General features: G+C 58.4%; 2 protein-coding genes across 9 annotated transcripts in view; one reads left to right on the forward strand and one right to left on the reverse strand.

Moving 5' to 3' along the window:
* MYH7B (myosin heavy chain 7B) overlaps positions 1 to 5879 on the forward strand; it is a 46006-nt gene extending 40127 nt beyond the window's left edge. For 2 of the 3 annotated variants that reach the window (XM_054542188.2, XM_063720629.1), the window contains 16 exons: positions 73 to 218; positions 546 to 636; positions 713 to 1102; positions 1754 to 1880; positions 1970 to 2088; positions 2178 to 2374; positions 2517 to 2866; positions 3028 to 3152; positions 3247 to 3362; positions 3753 to 4149; positions 4224 to 4349; positions 4444 to 4614; positions 4704 to 4808; positions 4890 to 4985; positions 5407 to 5544; positions 5618 to 5879. In XM_054542188.2, the coding sequence (XP_054398163.1) occupies positions 73 to 218; positions 546 to 636; positions 713 to 1102; positions 1754 to 1880; positions 1970 to 2088; positions 2178 to 2374; positions 2517 to 2866; positions 3028 to 3152; positions 3247 to 3362; positions 3753 to 4149; positions 4224 to 4349; positions 4444 to 4614; positions 4704 to 4808; positions 4890 to 4985; positions 5407 to 5544; positions 5618 to 5647 (2724 nt within the window). In that variant the 3' untranslated portion in view covers positions 5648 to 5879. The remainder of the gene's footprint in view (positions 1 to 72; positions 219 to 545; positions 637 to 712; positions 1103 to 1753; positions 1881 to 1969; positions 2089 to 2177; positions 2375 to 2516; positions 2867 to 3027; positions 3153 to 3246; positions 3363 to 3752; positions 4150 to 4223; positions 4350 to 4443; positions 4615 to 4703; positions 4809 to 4889; positions 4986 to 5406; positions 5545 to 5617) is intronic. The other variant, XM_063720628.1, reaches the window with a different exon arrangement.
* The window catches only part of TRPC4AP (transient receptor potential cation channel subfamily C member 4 associated protein), an 88629-nt gene continuing 80085 nt past the window's right edge, over positions 5853 to 14396 (reverse strand). For 2 of the 6 annotated variants that reach the window (XM_054542190.2, XM_009233533.4), the window contains exons 12-20: positions 13594 to 13695; positions 12096 to 12179; positions 10985 to 11075; positions 9870 to 10010; positions 9129 to 9237; positions 7894 to 8006; positions 6850 to 7056; positions 6546 to 6722; positions 5853 to 6088 (exon numbers count right to left, since the gene is read on the reverse strand). In XM_054542190.2, coding sequence (XP_054398165.1) covers positions 6585 to 6722; positions 6850 to 7056; positions 7894 to 8006; positions 9129 to 9237; positions 9870 to 10010; positions 10985 to 11075; positions 12096 to 12179; positions 13594 to 13695 — 985 coding nt within the window. In that variant the 3' untranslated portion in view covers positions 5853 to 6088; positions 6546 to 6584. Of the gene's footprint in view, positions 7057 to 7893; positions 8007 to 9128; positions 9238 to 9869; positions 10011 to 10984; positions 11076 to 12095; positions 12180 to 13593; positions 13696 to 14396 lie in introns of all 6 variants that reach the window. The other 4 variants (XM_002830241.4, XM_002830240.4, XM_063720631.1 and 1 more) reach the window with 2 other exon arrangements.

Consider the following 14396-nt stretch of genomic DNA (forward strand, 5'->3'; position numbering starts at 1 on the left):
GAGACTGGGTGGCGGGACCAGGGTGCTGGCTGGCTTGGGCCATGGCTGACCCCTGCTGTGTCCGCTCTGCAGCTGGAATGCTCCCTGGAGCAGGAGAAGAAGCTGCGCATGGACACGGAGCGGGCCAAGCGCAAGCTGGAGGGTGACCTGAAGCTGACGCAGGAGTCGGTGGCCGATGCTGCCCAAGACAAGCAGCAGCTGGAGGAGAAGCTCAAGAAGTAGGTGTGGTGGGGCAGCAGGTGGGGGCCTTCTGAGCCTGCACCCGGCCCTTGTTCCCTTCTGCATTCTTGTGATTCCTGCGGCATTGCAGAGGTTAAGGGTGGGGGTTGAGAGATGGGGCACTGGGGTGCAGGGGTAGCGTCTTGCCCTCCCTGGACTGAGGGCCCTAGCCAGGGTCCAGGGCCGAGGCCTCAGGGCCCAGTGCAGCAGGTGCATGGGGGTGAGGTCCCTCAGGGCCTGAAGGGGACTGGGGGGCGTTATGGGGGTCCCAGGCAGGTGGGTGGGAGTTAAGGCCTGCGCTGGCTCACCCACCCTGTGGTTCCCAGGAAGGACTCCGAGCTGAGCCAGCTGAGCCTGCGGGTGGAAGACGAGCAGCTCCTGGGGGCCCAGATGCAGAAGAAGATCAAGGAGCTGCAGGTGCGTGGGGGTCGGGTGGGTGAGGCCCGGGGTCAGAGGCCCACAGAGGTGACAGCTGCCCCACCTGCCCACCCAGGCTCGGGCGGAGGAGCTGGAAGAGGAGCTGGAGGCAGAGCGGGCAGCCCGGGCCCGCGTGGAGAAGCAGCGTGCGGAGGCGGCGCGGGAGCTGGAGGAGCTGAGCGAGCGGCTAGAGGAGGCAGGCGGCGCATCCGCGGGGCAGCGCGAGGGCTGCCGCAAGCGCGAGGCGGAGCTGGGGAGGCTGCGGCGGGAGCTGGAGGAGGCGGCGCTGCGGCACGAGGCCACAGTGGCGGCGCTGCGGCGCAAGCAGGCGGAGGGCACGGCGGAGCTGGGGGAGCAGGTGGACAGCCTGCAGCGGGTGCGGCAGAAGCTGGAGAAGGAGAAGAGCGAGCTGCGCATGGAGGTGGACGACCTGGCTGCCAACGTGGAGACTCTGACCCGCGCCAAGGTGTCCATGCCTTCCTCACCCCATACCCACCCTGACTTTAAACCAATCCCGACCCCAGCAGCCAATACTGTCCCCATACCAGCCTCCACCCGGTACCTTATCCTGAGCCCTGACCCGTTCACCTGGCACACAACCCCCATTTCTCAGCCTCCTACCAGTCCTGACCTTAAGCCGTGACTCCCAAGCCCTGTTCCCTGACTCCAGGTCATTTCTGATCCAGCATCTACTTCCAGCCTCAGACCCTTGAACCAGCAGTAGTTGTGACCCCAGCCCTTGACTCCTGAACTCTGACTTAATACCTGTCCTGACTCTCTTCCTGTCCTGAACCCCAGCACCCTAGCCTTGACCCCTAACCTTTCTACCACATAATCCTGACAGCTGACCTCTGACCACTGTCCCCAGCTGACTCCACAGCTACCATCCCAACTCTCACCCTGACCCACTGCCCTGGGACTGGCCCAGCCCTGTCAGTTCTGATATCTGTTAAGCCCAGCAGTAGAATCTCTTTCCCTGACTTTGAACTTGGGGCTCTGCTCTCCCTTTGATTCCTGGGCCCACATCCAGCTTACCAGTCTCCGATCCCAGATCCTGCCATCTGATGCACAAACTTGTTCTGACATCTAACCCCTGACCCCCAACCTGGGATCCTAGGCCAGTGCAGAGAAGCTGTGCCGGACCTATGAGGATCAGCTAAGCGAGGCCAAGATCAAGGTGGAGGAGCTGCAGCGGCAGCTGGCGGACGCGAGCACACAGCGTGGGCGACTACAGACGGAAAGCGGTGAGGCTGGGGCTCAGCTGGCCACACCAGGCAGGGCTTTGGTGCAGCCCTCGCCAGCCTGACCTGTCCGCTTGCCTCTTCGCCTGCAGGGGAGCTGAGTCGCCTGCTAGAGGAGAAGGAGTGTCTGATCAGTCAGCTGAGCCGTGGAAAGGCCTTGGCCGCCCAAAGCCTGGAAGAGTTGCGGCGCCAACTAGAGGAGGAAAGCAAGGTGGGCTGGCACCGGTGATCATGGAGTGGGCAGGTGGGCGCCAGAGCCACTGGGCTGCACCAACGCTGAGGTCACTGGTGTCCCTGCAGGCCAAAAGCGCCCTGGCCCACGCTGTGCAGGCTCTGCGGCACGACTGTGACCTCCTGCGGGAGCAACACGAGGAGGAGGCTGAGGCCCAGGCTGAGCTGCAGCGGCTGCTGTCCAAGGCCAATGCCGAGGTGGCCCAGTGGAGGAGCAAGTATGAAGCAGATGCCATCCAGAGGACCGAGGAGCTGGAGGAGGCCAAGTGAGTGCTTTGCTGGCCAGGCCACTGCCATGCAGAGCTTTATGCCTGTGCCTGAGCCCCCCTGAGAGTGGGTGAAGGGAGCTGCTGGGGGGCTGTTCTCCCTCCCTCCACGGTCCACACCTTGTCTGGTTCCACGGCCTAGAAAAAAGCTGGCACTGCGGCTGCAGGAGGCAGAGGAGGGCGTGGAGGCTGCCAACGCCAAGTGCTCGTCGTTGGAGAAGGCCAAGCTGCGGCTACAGACAGAGTCAGAGGATGTAACCCTGGAGCTGGAGCGGGCGACCTCAGCAGCTGCTGCGCTGGACAAGAAGCAGCGGCACTTGGAACGGGCACTGGAGGAACGGCGGCGGCAGGAGGAGGAGATGCAGCGGGAGCTGGAGGCGGCACAGAGGGAGTCCCGTGGCCTGGGCACCGAGCTCTTCCGGCTGCGGCACAGCCATGAGGAGGCACTTGAAGCCCTGGAGACGCTTAAGCGGGAGAACAAGAACCTGCAGGGTAGGACCTGCCACACGCCAGGGCCAGGGTGCTGCCCTGGGGTCGGAGCACCTTGGAGTCACAGGGGGTGCCCTGGTGGGGCCGCCCTGGAATCAGGGGTGAGTGACCTGGGTGGGAGTACAAGCCATGGGGGTAGCCCCTCAGCACCCTGTCCACTGCAGAGGAGATCAGCGACCTCACGGACCAGGTGGGTCTCAGTGGGAAGAGCATCCAGGAACTGGAGAAAGCCAAGAAGGCGCTGGAAGGCGAGAAGAGTGAGATCCAGGCTGCACTGGAGGAGGCAGAGGTCAGGGGCTGGCTGCAGGGGTGGGTGGACACTGACCTGCTGCTCCAGTGGCCATCCCCACCCCCACCCCACCCTGCCTGCTCTGTATCCACAGGGGGCCCTGGAGCTGGAGGAGACCAAGACGCTGCGGATCCAGCTGGAGCTCTCCCAGGTCAAAGCAGAAGTGGACCGGAAGCTGGCAGAGAAGGACGAGGAGTGCGCTAACCTGAGGTGTGTCCATCCTTCTCCCGTCCCCGCCTCCCGAGAGCAGAAGGGGAGGGAAGCAGTGTGTACTCTGCTCTATAGTCTGTCCCTCTCATGGGACTTTCTGAGGTCCGGGTTGCTGTCTCCATTCTAGCTGTGAACCTCGGAGATGCTAAAGGACTTGCCCAAGGTCACACAGTGGGGGTGGAGCCAGAGTCAGTCCACCTGTCTGCCTGGGCCTCACTCTTATCCATGAACTTGCTCTGATGGGCCACAGGCAGTCACAAGAGACTTTAAATCGGGGAGGGGTGACTCACTTGTTCTCAAAATGGGTTCTTGTTTCCAACGGTCCTTGGGCATTTGTAAGGACAAGTATGCCCTTACGGGACCCCCTTTCATGCCACCCTCCTCCCATAGGCGCAACCACCAGCGAGCTGTGGAGTCCCTGCAGGCCTCCCTGGATGCAGAGACACGGGCCCGCAATGAGGCGCTGCGGCTCAAGAAGAAGATGGAGGGAGACCTCAACGACCTAGAGCTGCAGCTGGGCCATGCCACCCGCCAGGCCACAGAGGCCCAGGCTGCCACGCGGCTGATGCAGGCACAGCTCAAGGAGGAGCAGGCAGGGCGGGACGAGGAGCAGCGGCTGGCGGCTGAGCTCCGCGAGCAGGCGCAGGCTCTGGAGCGCCGGGCCTCACTGCTGGCCGCGGAGCTGGAGGAGCTGCGGGCTGCCCTGGAGCAGGGCGAGCGCAGCCGGCGACTGGCAGAGCAGGAGCTTTTGGAGGCCACCGAGCGCCTCAACCTTCTGCATTCACAGGTGGGGACAGGAGTCCCTGGGGACAGAGCAGGTGCAGGCCTGCTGGCTGGCTCTGAGACTCCACTTCCCCTCAGAACACAGGCCTCCTAAACCAGAAGAAGAAGCTGGAGGCAGACCTGGCCCAGCTGAGCGGGGAGGTGGAGGAGGCTGCACAGGAGAGGCGGGAGGCTGAGGAGAAGGCCAAAAAGGCCATCACTGATGTGAGGCTGGGCAAGGGCTGTGGGGAGCCTGGGACAGAATTGCAGAGGGACTTCCCTGAGGCTTGGCACCTGACCAGCCCCTCCTCCCCGACAGGCGGCCATGATGGCCGAGGAGCTGAAGAAGGAGCAGGACACAAGTGCACACCTGGAGCGGATGAAGAAGACGCTGGAGCAGACGGTGCGCGAGCTCCAGGCCCGCCTTGAGGAGGCGGAACAGGCCGCCCTCCGTGGCGGGAAGAAGCAGGTGCAGAAGCTGGAGGCCAAGGTGTGTGCGGCCCCTCTAGTCCCTGGCGCAGGCAGGGTGGGTGACCCAGGGGTGGGCTTGGCATCAGGCCGTCGTCCCCCTGCCTGCAGGTACGGGAGCTGGAGGCTGAGCTCGATGCAGAGCAGAAGCAGCACGCCGAGGCCCTTAAGGGCGTGCGCAAGCATGAGCGCCGTGTCAAGGAGCTCGCATACCAGGTGGGCGACAGGGTCTCCCTGGGGAGTGGCCCTGGAGCTGGCCCAGCCCAAGCAAGCCCTGAGTCCCCCTTGCCCGCCCAGGCCGAGGAAGACAGGAAGAACCTGGCTCGCATGCAGGACCTGGTGGACAAGCTGCAGAGCAAGGTCAAGAGCTACAAGCGCCAGTTCGAGGAGGCGGTGAGTGCGCTGGGGCCTGGACACCTGGACCAGGCACCCCAGCTCTGCCCCAGGGTCTGTGGCCAGGTGAGGCATCAGCAGCAGCTCCACCCTCCAAGGTCAGTGACCCAGAGGGAAGAGAGAAGCTTCTAACATCTCTGGGGAGATCAGACCTAGCTCTGTCTCATGGAACAGACCCCACGTGCTTTCCCCTGGCCAAGGCTGGGGCTGCCTCTGAGGGGTGGGGCAGGCGCAAAAAGGCACATGAAGTTGGTGCGTCTCAACTTCCGTATTCCCGCTGTGGTATTGGTGAGGATAGACAGTGGCAATAGGAACAAAGTTGAGAACCAGGAGGAGCCAGCTCCCTTCTGGGACTGGGGCAGGGACCAGAATAAGCATCTCAGTCACCCAAAAGGAACCAAGGCCCTGTGTGTGCCCCCAGGAGCAGCAGGCCAACACCAACCTGGCCAAGTATCGCAAGGCCCAGCATGAGCTGGACGATGCGGAGGAGCGGGCAGACATGGCGGAAACCCAGGCCAACAAGCTGCGGGCACGGACCCGGGACGCCCTGGGCCCCAAGGTGAGGAGTGGCGGGGGCATTGCTCTCTGTGCAGGGAGACTGTGGGGGATGACAGGTAGTACTGCTCACTCAGCTATCCCTTTCTCCTCAGCACAAGGAGTGACGGCCTGACCCCCCCGGGCTCTGAAGAGGAATGTCTGCTGTTGCACATCTGGCTGAGGCCACCTGCCCCGATCCTGCCATCTCCGCATCCCCCCGTGCTGCCTTCAGCCTTCCCCGGGCCCTGAATAAACACCACAGCCAGTTTCCTTCTCATTCTTTGGGGTACAGCACAGTCCTAGGGACAAAAGCCAGGTCCACAGCAGTCATTTTTAAAATAAAGTTATTTAATAGTCTCCATTTAATTGGTTTATTTGCTGTTAATAAATTGGCAACACAAGGAAGGGCCCCGTGTCCAGGCTCAGGCAGGAGCGGCTGCCCCAGGCAGAGGCAGGGCAGGCACAGCTGCCCCATTCCCCCAAGGGATGGAGGGAAAGGCCCCTCACTTCTGGGAGAACCCCCTTGGATGAACACAGCGGCCAATGAGCAAACAGAACCAGAAGAGCTAAAGGAAAATGAGGCAGAGGGGCAGGCTTGGGGGAAGGCAGCATTCTCTGGTACCCACCACCCCTGCCCAGGGCTCAGAAGCCTTTGCCTGGGTCCAAAGGCCAGGGACAAGGGAGGCTTGGCTCACAGATTGGGGGGATCACCCATATCTCCCTTCCCACTCTGGGACTGACAGCCAAGAAACCGGCAGGAGCTCACACAGAGCTAATGCTAAATGTCCTCTTACCTCTGGGTGGGCCTGGGCCCCAGGGTTCTAAAGGAAAGGTGAGCATGGCACCCTGTCCTCATTATGGGGACTGAGGCTCTCCATGACCTAGGGCCCTCAGACCCAGGGGGACCAAGGGCTTCTAGGACTTCCCTCCCACCAAGCCTGTACCCAAAGACCTGGGGCAGGCAGAGAGCAGCAGAGAGGAACGGGAATAGGGCAGGGCGTGTGGCATCGTACCCACGCTCACCCACACTGGCCCAGCAGCCTCCTGAGGCCTGGCCCAAGGTCACTCCTCAGTGAAGTCCCTGTCTATGTCCATGTAGGGCTCCTCAATGTAGCTAACGAGAGCAGACGGTGACTGCCGGTCCGGGTTCAACAGGATGGACACTGTCTCCTTCCAGTATGAGAAGCTGATGCAGGAGCTCTGGGCAAAGAGGGAGGGGCTGGGGGGCGCCTGGAGGACCCAGGTCAAGCCCAGCACCGGGACACCCCTCTGAGAGGCCCTGGGTCCGCGGCCCACCCATCACCCCCTTGAGGGGTGGGGCACTCACGTTCTCTAGGCAGGTGCTGTCCTTGTCCTTGTGCAGGTAGTGCTGCTGCCAGAAGCGCAGCAGGTTGTGGAAGTTGTTGAGCAGGAAGCCGGGGTACTTCTTGCTGTGCTCCATCCGCTGCAGCAGCCGCAGGTACAGGGGTAGCCGCTCTTTCCGTCGGGCCAGCATCAGGATCACCAGGCTGGTGTTGAGGCAGCTGACATTCTCCTGCAAGGCCACAGGCCCACCAGGTCAGGGGCTGATGGGAGCCCCAGTGGCCCCTGGTGAACCTGGGTAGCCATCAGGCAGGGAGGAGAGTGGCCCCAGGCCTCAGGCCACCCACGGAGCTCTCCCTGCGCAGAGGTGAAATAGGACTCAGGGAAGGGGGCCCCCAGCAGCCCCAGTCTCCTGCCTGAGCACCTTCCTCTTCCCCACGCCCACCTCCCACCCCACCTGAGGCAACACCACCTGTCCCTGTCCAGACCTCGGCTCAAGCATCATTCCTTCCGGAAGGTCCGTCCCAGGCAGGGCTGGATGCATGTGTTGGGGCGGTTATCCCGCTTCAGAAGTGCCATTCAGCACTAGCCTGTGCGCCTCAGTGGGGAAAGAGTTCTGCCCCACTCACCATGCACTCCCACCTGGCGCTTCACCTCAGAACGGAACCAAAGACCACCTCTGAGAGGTGCTAAGATCACCCCCACTCTAGACAAGAGGGGCATGAGGCTCAGAGAAGGGAAAGCTGCATGACTATTCAGTGAGGGAGTTGGGCAGCCTCAGGTCCGATTGCAAAGCCCAGCAGGGCAGAAGGTGTGAGGGACGTGGACATGGGGAAGGCAGGGAGAGCGCTGGCCTGCGAGTCAGCCTGTGACCTGAGGGGACTTGCGAGCCCTCCTTAGGCCCTGTCCATACAATGGGACACTGATTCCTCCTGAGCACAGTCTTCCGAAGAGCTGGGTCTCCAGAGACGCACTTCTGGAGTGGGGGACAGAAACCTGCTGGGCACCAGGACAAAGGAACTGGTTTCCAATCGACCTTCCCTGCTGTGTGTCTGCCAGGGCCTCTCACCTGGGTCAGCGTCTGCACGTGGATGATGTTGATGAGGCGGAAGAGGAAGGACATCTGCGTGGGCACCTGGGATATGTAGGCAAGCAGGCGGCATTCAGACAGGACCTCGGCAACTGTGGAGGGAGGCGGGGGTGCAGCAGGTCAGGCTTAGGCCTAGTGGCTGGGTTGCCCAGGCTTTTAGTGGAGCCCCGCTTGGGTCCTGACTCTGAAGCTGGGAGCTCATCATCAAAACAGCTTCAATGAAAGCTGACTGCAGCAGGAAGAGGGACCTCCAGCTGTCCTGCTACCAGGCAAAGCCGTGTTCTCAGAGTGCCCAAGAGCGCCCCACCTCATCCTCCAGAACCAAGCTCAGGGCAGCTCTCCCTCAGCCCTCCCCAGACTGGCTCCAGACCCCTGCCCTCCATATCACACACAGAAGAGTTCCCTCCACAGGAAGATGGATCCATGACGCTGTATTAAGAAAAACAATGCAAAAGTTCGACTCCTCCTGCAGAGGTCCTAGCGCAACTGGTTTTCCACACCAGCTCTCAGGTGAGTCCGGCCCAGTGCTGAGACCACAAGGCACAGGTTCTGCTCCGTCCACTAGTGTCGGAGCAACTGCTTCCCGCACAATTGGGAGGCGGGGCAATAACCGAAGGTACCAAAATCTGTGTGGCTGTTCCCCTGAAACAGACCCTCTGGGGCAGAAAAAGGAAGCAAACGGCTAAATTACAAACAACCAGGATACTTCTTGCTATCAATGACAGTGACCGTGACAAGGAACAAGTGCCTGACTTTTTGGGGTACGGGGGGGTCACAAACCCTCAAGAGAATCTGCTGGATGCCACAGGCCCTCTCCTAGGAAAAAAAGGAAAAGTGTGCGCATACACATGGAAGTGTGTTAGCAAGTCCAGGAGGGTTCAGATGCCTGCTGCACCACAGGGCACCTGCGATGCCGCGCACAGCACACTGAGGACGAGGGGGCCAACTCATCGTGCCAGGCAATATCAGCCCAGAAGAGGAAGGTCTTTTTCTGTTTTTTTTGCATCTTGCTAGCAACAATGGATTTTCACCTTGTTAAAGTGTGGAACAAGGCAGCAAAGTGAATTGCCCTGGAAGCCGCCACCTTGAGGCCGGCCACGTGGGCGTCTGGTGCAGCTCCCTCAGTCATTCTTGTCTCCCTGCTGGAGACAGGGTGTCTGATGCCAGCATTCTCACCCTGCATGACTTGCCTTCACAGCCTGCCTTTCATGTACCTTTCATATCCACCTGGTTTTCAAATCGGTCCAGGGACAGAGTGACGCAGCGCACCAGCATGTTGGAGTCCACCAGGGAGCTGTTGATCTGCTTCAGGAACACCTGGAACTACACAGACACCAAGCTCACAGCAGGCAGTGGGCTGCTGGCCAGGAATGGCCATGGCCCGGGGGAACAGTCACTACAAGGGGCATCAGCGACCTCTACCAGCCCCACTGCTTCAGATAGGAAGACAGAGGCTCAGATAAGCTGAGGGACCTTCCCTCACCACCCAGGTACTAAGAGGCACCCCCCCGGAGTTCAGCACAGATCCAACATTCTGTCCAGTGGTTCTACACTCAAAGGCGCTGGATTCCTTTAATTTTTACTTTTAATTTTACTTCAGCTAGCCTGAGCTGGGTTTCTGTCACACACACCCGGTGAGCCTAACACACCAGGCCCAGTCCCTCCCTACAGCGGCTCCCACCGTGGCACCCACCATGCTGCGTCACGGCAGGTGCACAAGCCACCCATTCCCACCCTCACTCCCTACCCACAAGCAGCCCCAGCTTTCATCCCTGCATTCCCAGGGTCTAGCACAAAGCCAGGCAGAGCAGGTTCCAATGAATGTTTGCCGAAGACTGCCCAGACTCCCCTGTTGTCTCTAATTTAAAACCTGTGCCTAAAGCCTGGCGGACCAGGACTCCAAGTGAACTTCTGGACAACCCAGCACACTCCACAGAGCCCTGGGTTAACTTTACCTTTGCATCGGTGTTGATATATTTATTGAATCTCTTGAATGCATCAACGTTGAACTTCATCAGCTCCCCCAGGAGGTCAAAGTAACTCTGGAGCACATCCCTTGACTTGCACTCGCTGTCCACAATGCAGTAAAGGATGTGCTGGGTGAGGAGGGACAGGGTGAAGGTGTCAACGTGGCTGCCCCCACGAGGGCCTGGCATGGAGCTCAGACCATGCATTGGCTTTGAGCAAGCATCCTGGGGATGGAACTGGCAACCCTGTCTAGATTCTTGTCTGAGGATACTGGTGGCTCCCAGGACAGAACCAGGCCTGACAGACCTCACCAGGAGGCGGAGCAGACTGGGAAATGTAGCACAATCTCTCCCCTGCTCAGGGCATACAGCTGAAGCCTATGACCTGCTCTGTGGTCACCAAGATGGCCGGGGTGCTCAGCTCCTAGGTGAGGGGAGCTGTCATCACCAGGTCTAAAACACAGGCCAATGCCTAAGCACTGAGGTCATTCAAGTAAACGAAGGACAGAATTTAAAAGCAAAGGACACATTTTGACCCCATGGTTTGTCTTTGTGTTTATGAACGAAATTGTTTAAATAGAGTTTACACCAAAATACTGAGTTTTCATCAAGAGAATAAAGCCAATTTATTCCTTTATAAAGTTTTCTACATTTTCTTGAAGTTACATTGATTTGGATCAATTCTTTTCCACATGGATTTTATAATTCGTGGGTCAGTTTCTTGTCCATATGAAAAAATTTGAAAGTCCAATTATAACTTTGGCCATTCTGCTCTAAGTTTTACTTTTTCTGAAGACCATTATTCAATAAAGGAAAATTAACTTATAGTACAAAATATCTTCAGGGTCAAAATGCCTTGCTGGGTAACTAAACTGTCACCTCCTGCATGGCCTGGCCACCCCCTAAATCTGTCACCCCTTAAGCACCCATGGGGAACCCACAGTTGGAAACCCAGGGCAAAATCTAGGGCAACCTGCACTGACACGTGGAAGTCGCGAGATCTGGTCTGCTCCTGATGAACTGTTTGGGGCTCAGGACAGGACACAGCAATGCGTGGGCTGCAGGGAGACGGAACCCAAGACACTGGCTGCTCCAGACCATACCTCCAAGAGGCCTCGCTTCAGCAGGAACATCTGGTCTGCATAGGAGGTGGTCCCTCGGAGGAAACTCTCCACAGCCCGAGCTTGCCAAAACCTGTGACCCAAATATTGGCTCAGGTGGCTAAGGCTGCCCTCTTCTGGCCCATGTTCAGTTCTCCAAGGGGTTGGGAGATGTCTGTTGCCTTTTCATGTACTCAACATTTACTGAACATCTACCAAGCATCAGGCTTCATCCTGGGCCTGGGGACACAGCAGTGCCCCCATCCTCACAGAGAGCCAGCTCAGTGGAGAAGTCTTCTATCTGGGTCTGTCTGGAAGGGGCTGTGTCACAGAGAGGGTGACATCTGGGATCGAAGGGCTGGCTCCTGCGAGCCCCCGTGAAACATACTCTAGGCTTTGCCCTTTCACAAGAATGGGAGGACGTGCAATTGAGGGGCCAGGAATGCGTGCGGGAAGCGGACGAACACATGCAGACAGGCCACTGGGCTCACAGATGATGGGCTGGCCTAGGGAAGTAGTGGTTGATGCTGACCGAGGGACCCAGAGGGCACAGCAGGGATCCATGACAGGGAGTTTGGACAAGGCACTGAAGTGACAAAGGCCCATGTGGGCATCAAGCCTCCTGACAGCTCACGCCCGGCCCTGATGGAACTCTACCTGTCCACTGACTTCAAGACTCATCTCAGATGTATCTAAGGACCTCAGAGAAGGTCTCCCTGTATTCACCCAGCCCCCAGCCCTAGCAGCGGAAGAGGCTTTCCTTTGCTCCTATAGCTCCTGGGCCAACCCTGGCTCCATTCCTTCCCACGCTGCATTGAAACAGCACAGCTCTAGGGAATTCATGGCAGGGCCCGTATCCTAGTTCTCTCCCGCCCATGTGGCACCAGCACAGAACAGGTGCTTGGTGAATGCTCGGTCGCTGTGGGCTGCAGAAGAAGCTCCCACATACCTGTCGAGTCAACACTAGGCAAGATGGCAGTCAAACCACCTCTCCCCAACAGTAATTGTGCTTCAGGCACGGACACTGGTGACGAAAGGAGGTATTCCTAACCTCCTGAGAAACACCTGGCTCTGCAGCCCCGCAGAATCGGCAGGTACTTTTCCCCAGACTCACCTGAAAGACGACTCTGCTGGCTCCTTCTTCATGACCTGCAGCAGACGAGTTAATAAGCCCCTCTTCCCATCACACACCAAACTCCTGAAATAGAAGAGAAACACTGGTGACAGATCTGAGAGGCTGACAGGAGCCCTGGGGATAGGTCACTCTGCTGGCTTAGGTGGTGAAAAACCACGGGGACGTCTCCAAGTCTGCAAGATGCCGTCCTGCTCCAACTGGGTCCCTGCAGCCACAGAATTAAACCGCCAAGTGCATTCCCACCACATCTCAGGCCAGAAACATATCCAGAATCAGACATGGCTTAGAACGGCCAGAGGAGAGCCATTTATACCAACAGTGTGTTGAAACAGGCCATGCCAGTCTGCCAGATGGGAAAAGACTGTGCCAGTAGGGTGAGGCCCAGCGTACTCCTTGCCTGAGGTTCACTTCCAGCTGGCCTTGGGCAAGTGTCCACAACTCCAAGCCTCAGCTTCCCAGTCTATGAAGCAAAGGCAGGAGATGAGGAAATGACTCTGGCCCCATCATGGGGGAAGGAAGATGGCCAGGCACGCAGGGGTCTGGGCCCTTCAAACAGAGCAGCTCTACTGTGATCCACTACAGACATCAGGGCAGGACTGGGTACAATTTTATTTGAATGAAGAGTTCTGCTGCCTTAGAAAAAAAAGATTGGGAGGCCAGGAGTGGTGGTTCACACCTGTAATCCCTGGACTTTGGGAGGCTCATTTGAGGCCAGAAGTTTGAGACCAGCCTGGGCAACATAGTGAGACCCCATCTCTACAAAAAAAAAGTAAAAACACTAGCTGGGAATGGTGGCGCACACCTGTAGTCCCAGCTACTCGGGCGGCTGAGGCAGGAGAATCACTTGAGCCCAGAAGTTTGTGGCTGCAGTAAGCTATAACACCATTGCTCTGCAGCCTGAGGGAAAGAGCAAGACCTTGTGTCTAAAAAACAAAACAAAACAAACAAACAAACAAAAAAGGTTGGGAAATCATGGCTCTTGTTGGATAAAGTCCACTGTATTCTGATGCCTGTGAGACTAGCCCCCCACTGCCTGGCTCCAGGTGAGGCAAACTTAACCCAGGTAATGCAACTTAACACTTGGCAGCAGGTAAGAGGCTTCTGTCTGTCCTGCTTGGCTGCAGATGCCACCAGGCAAGAAAGGAGCACATACGCAAAGGGGCTGAATGCACGGGACAATGGAGGGGGCGCAGTGTGGAGCACACGTGACTTCTGGCAGGTGACCTCTCTGAGGCTCTGCTCCCTCATCTGTAAAGTGCAGGTACTGATGGGGCTTCCCTCCTAGGGCTGCTGTGAGGCTCCAATGAGAAAATGCAGGTGACATGAATACAGTGCCTGGCACACAGGAGCCCTCAGGACACTGCAGCTACATGTGAGAGAGGACACGCATGCATACCTGCATGTGCTCAGCGGTGAGCCCCCGGGGAACGTGGGCAGCCGGGTTGGGCTGAGGGAAAAGCTGCACGCTTGCACTCACCTGTCGGTGTTGAGGACAGCTTCCACCTCAGGGATGTTGGCCTTGAGAGAGATGGCACTGAGTTCGTTCAGCTCCTGGTTGTTGAGTAACAAGTACTTGTTCCTGAAACAAAATGGGTTGGAGGAGGTAAAGGACAGGAACTGGGGCTGCTGGGTCAGCACCGGGCTAGCGCAGGGAGTCTCCTGCCCACTTCCTGCGGACAGAATCCAAGAAGCCACCAGGCACTTTCCTCCAGCACCTCTCACTCCAGCCAGCACTTGCAGGAGGAGGGAACTCTGGGCTCTCAGGCAGTGGAATCTCTCCCTGGTCCCACCCCCATCCCCAACCCCTGCCTGCCACATTCACCGACAAGGCCCCTTCCCTCAGCAGCTCTGGGCCCTTCTCTTTGCCTATATTTCTACTTGTTTTCTCAAAGGCACCAGCACCTCAACATGTCCAATCACACTCAAGCCTGGCCCTGCTGCAGCAGTCCCACCAAGCACCATGGTCACACATCACACAGAGGCCTGGCGAACTGTGACACTTCCCCCCACTTGCCATCCAGGCCTGTCACTGCTGGGTCGTGTGTTCCCAGGACACCAGCTCCCTAAAAGGTATCCCACAGGAACTGAGTCATCACACAGTGCCAAAACTGATCTTCAGAATCAGGACTCTGATCCTGTCACTCCTGGTGAAAACACTTCCACAGCTTCCCACTGCATTTAGAACAGACATTTCCTGACTTAGGAGGAGGTTATGTCCTCATAAACCCATCGTATTTGAAAATACGTAAGTTGAAAACATATTGAGGCCGGGCGCGGTGG

This window comes from Pongo abelii, chromosome 21 (assembly GCF_028885655.2).
Source record: "Pongo abelii isolate AG06213 chromosome 21, NHGRI_mPonAbe1-v2.0_pri, whole genome shotgun sequence".
NCBI lineage: Eukaryota > Metazoa > Chordata > Mammalia > Primates > Hominidae > Pongo > Pongo abelii.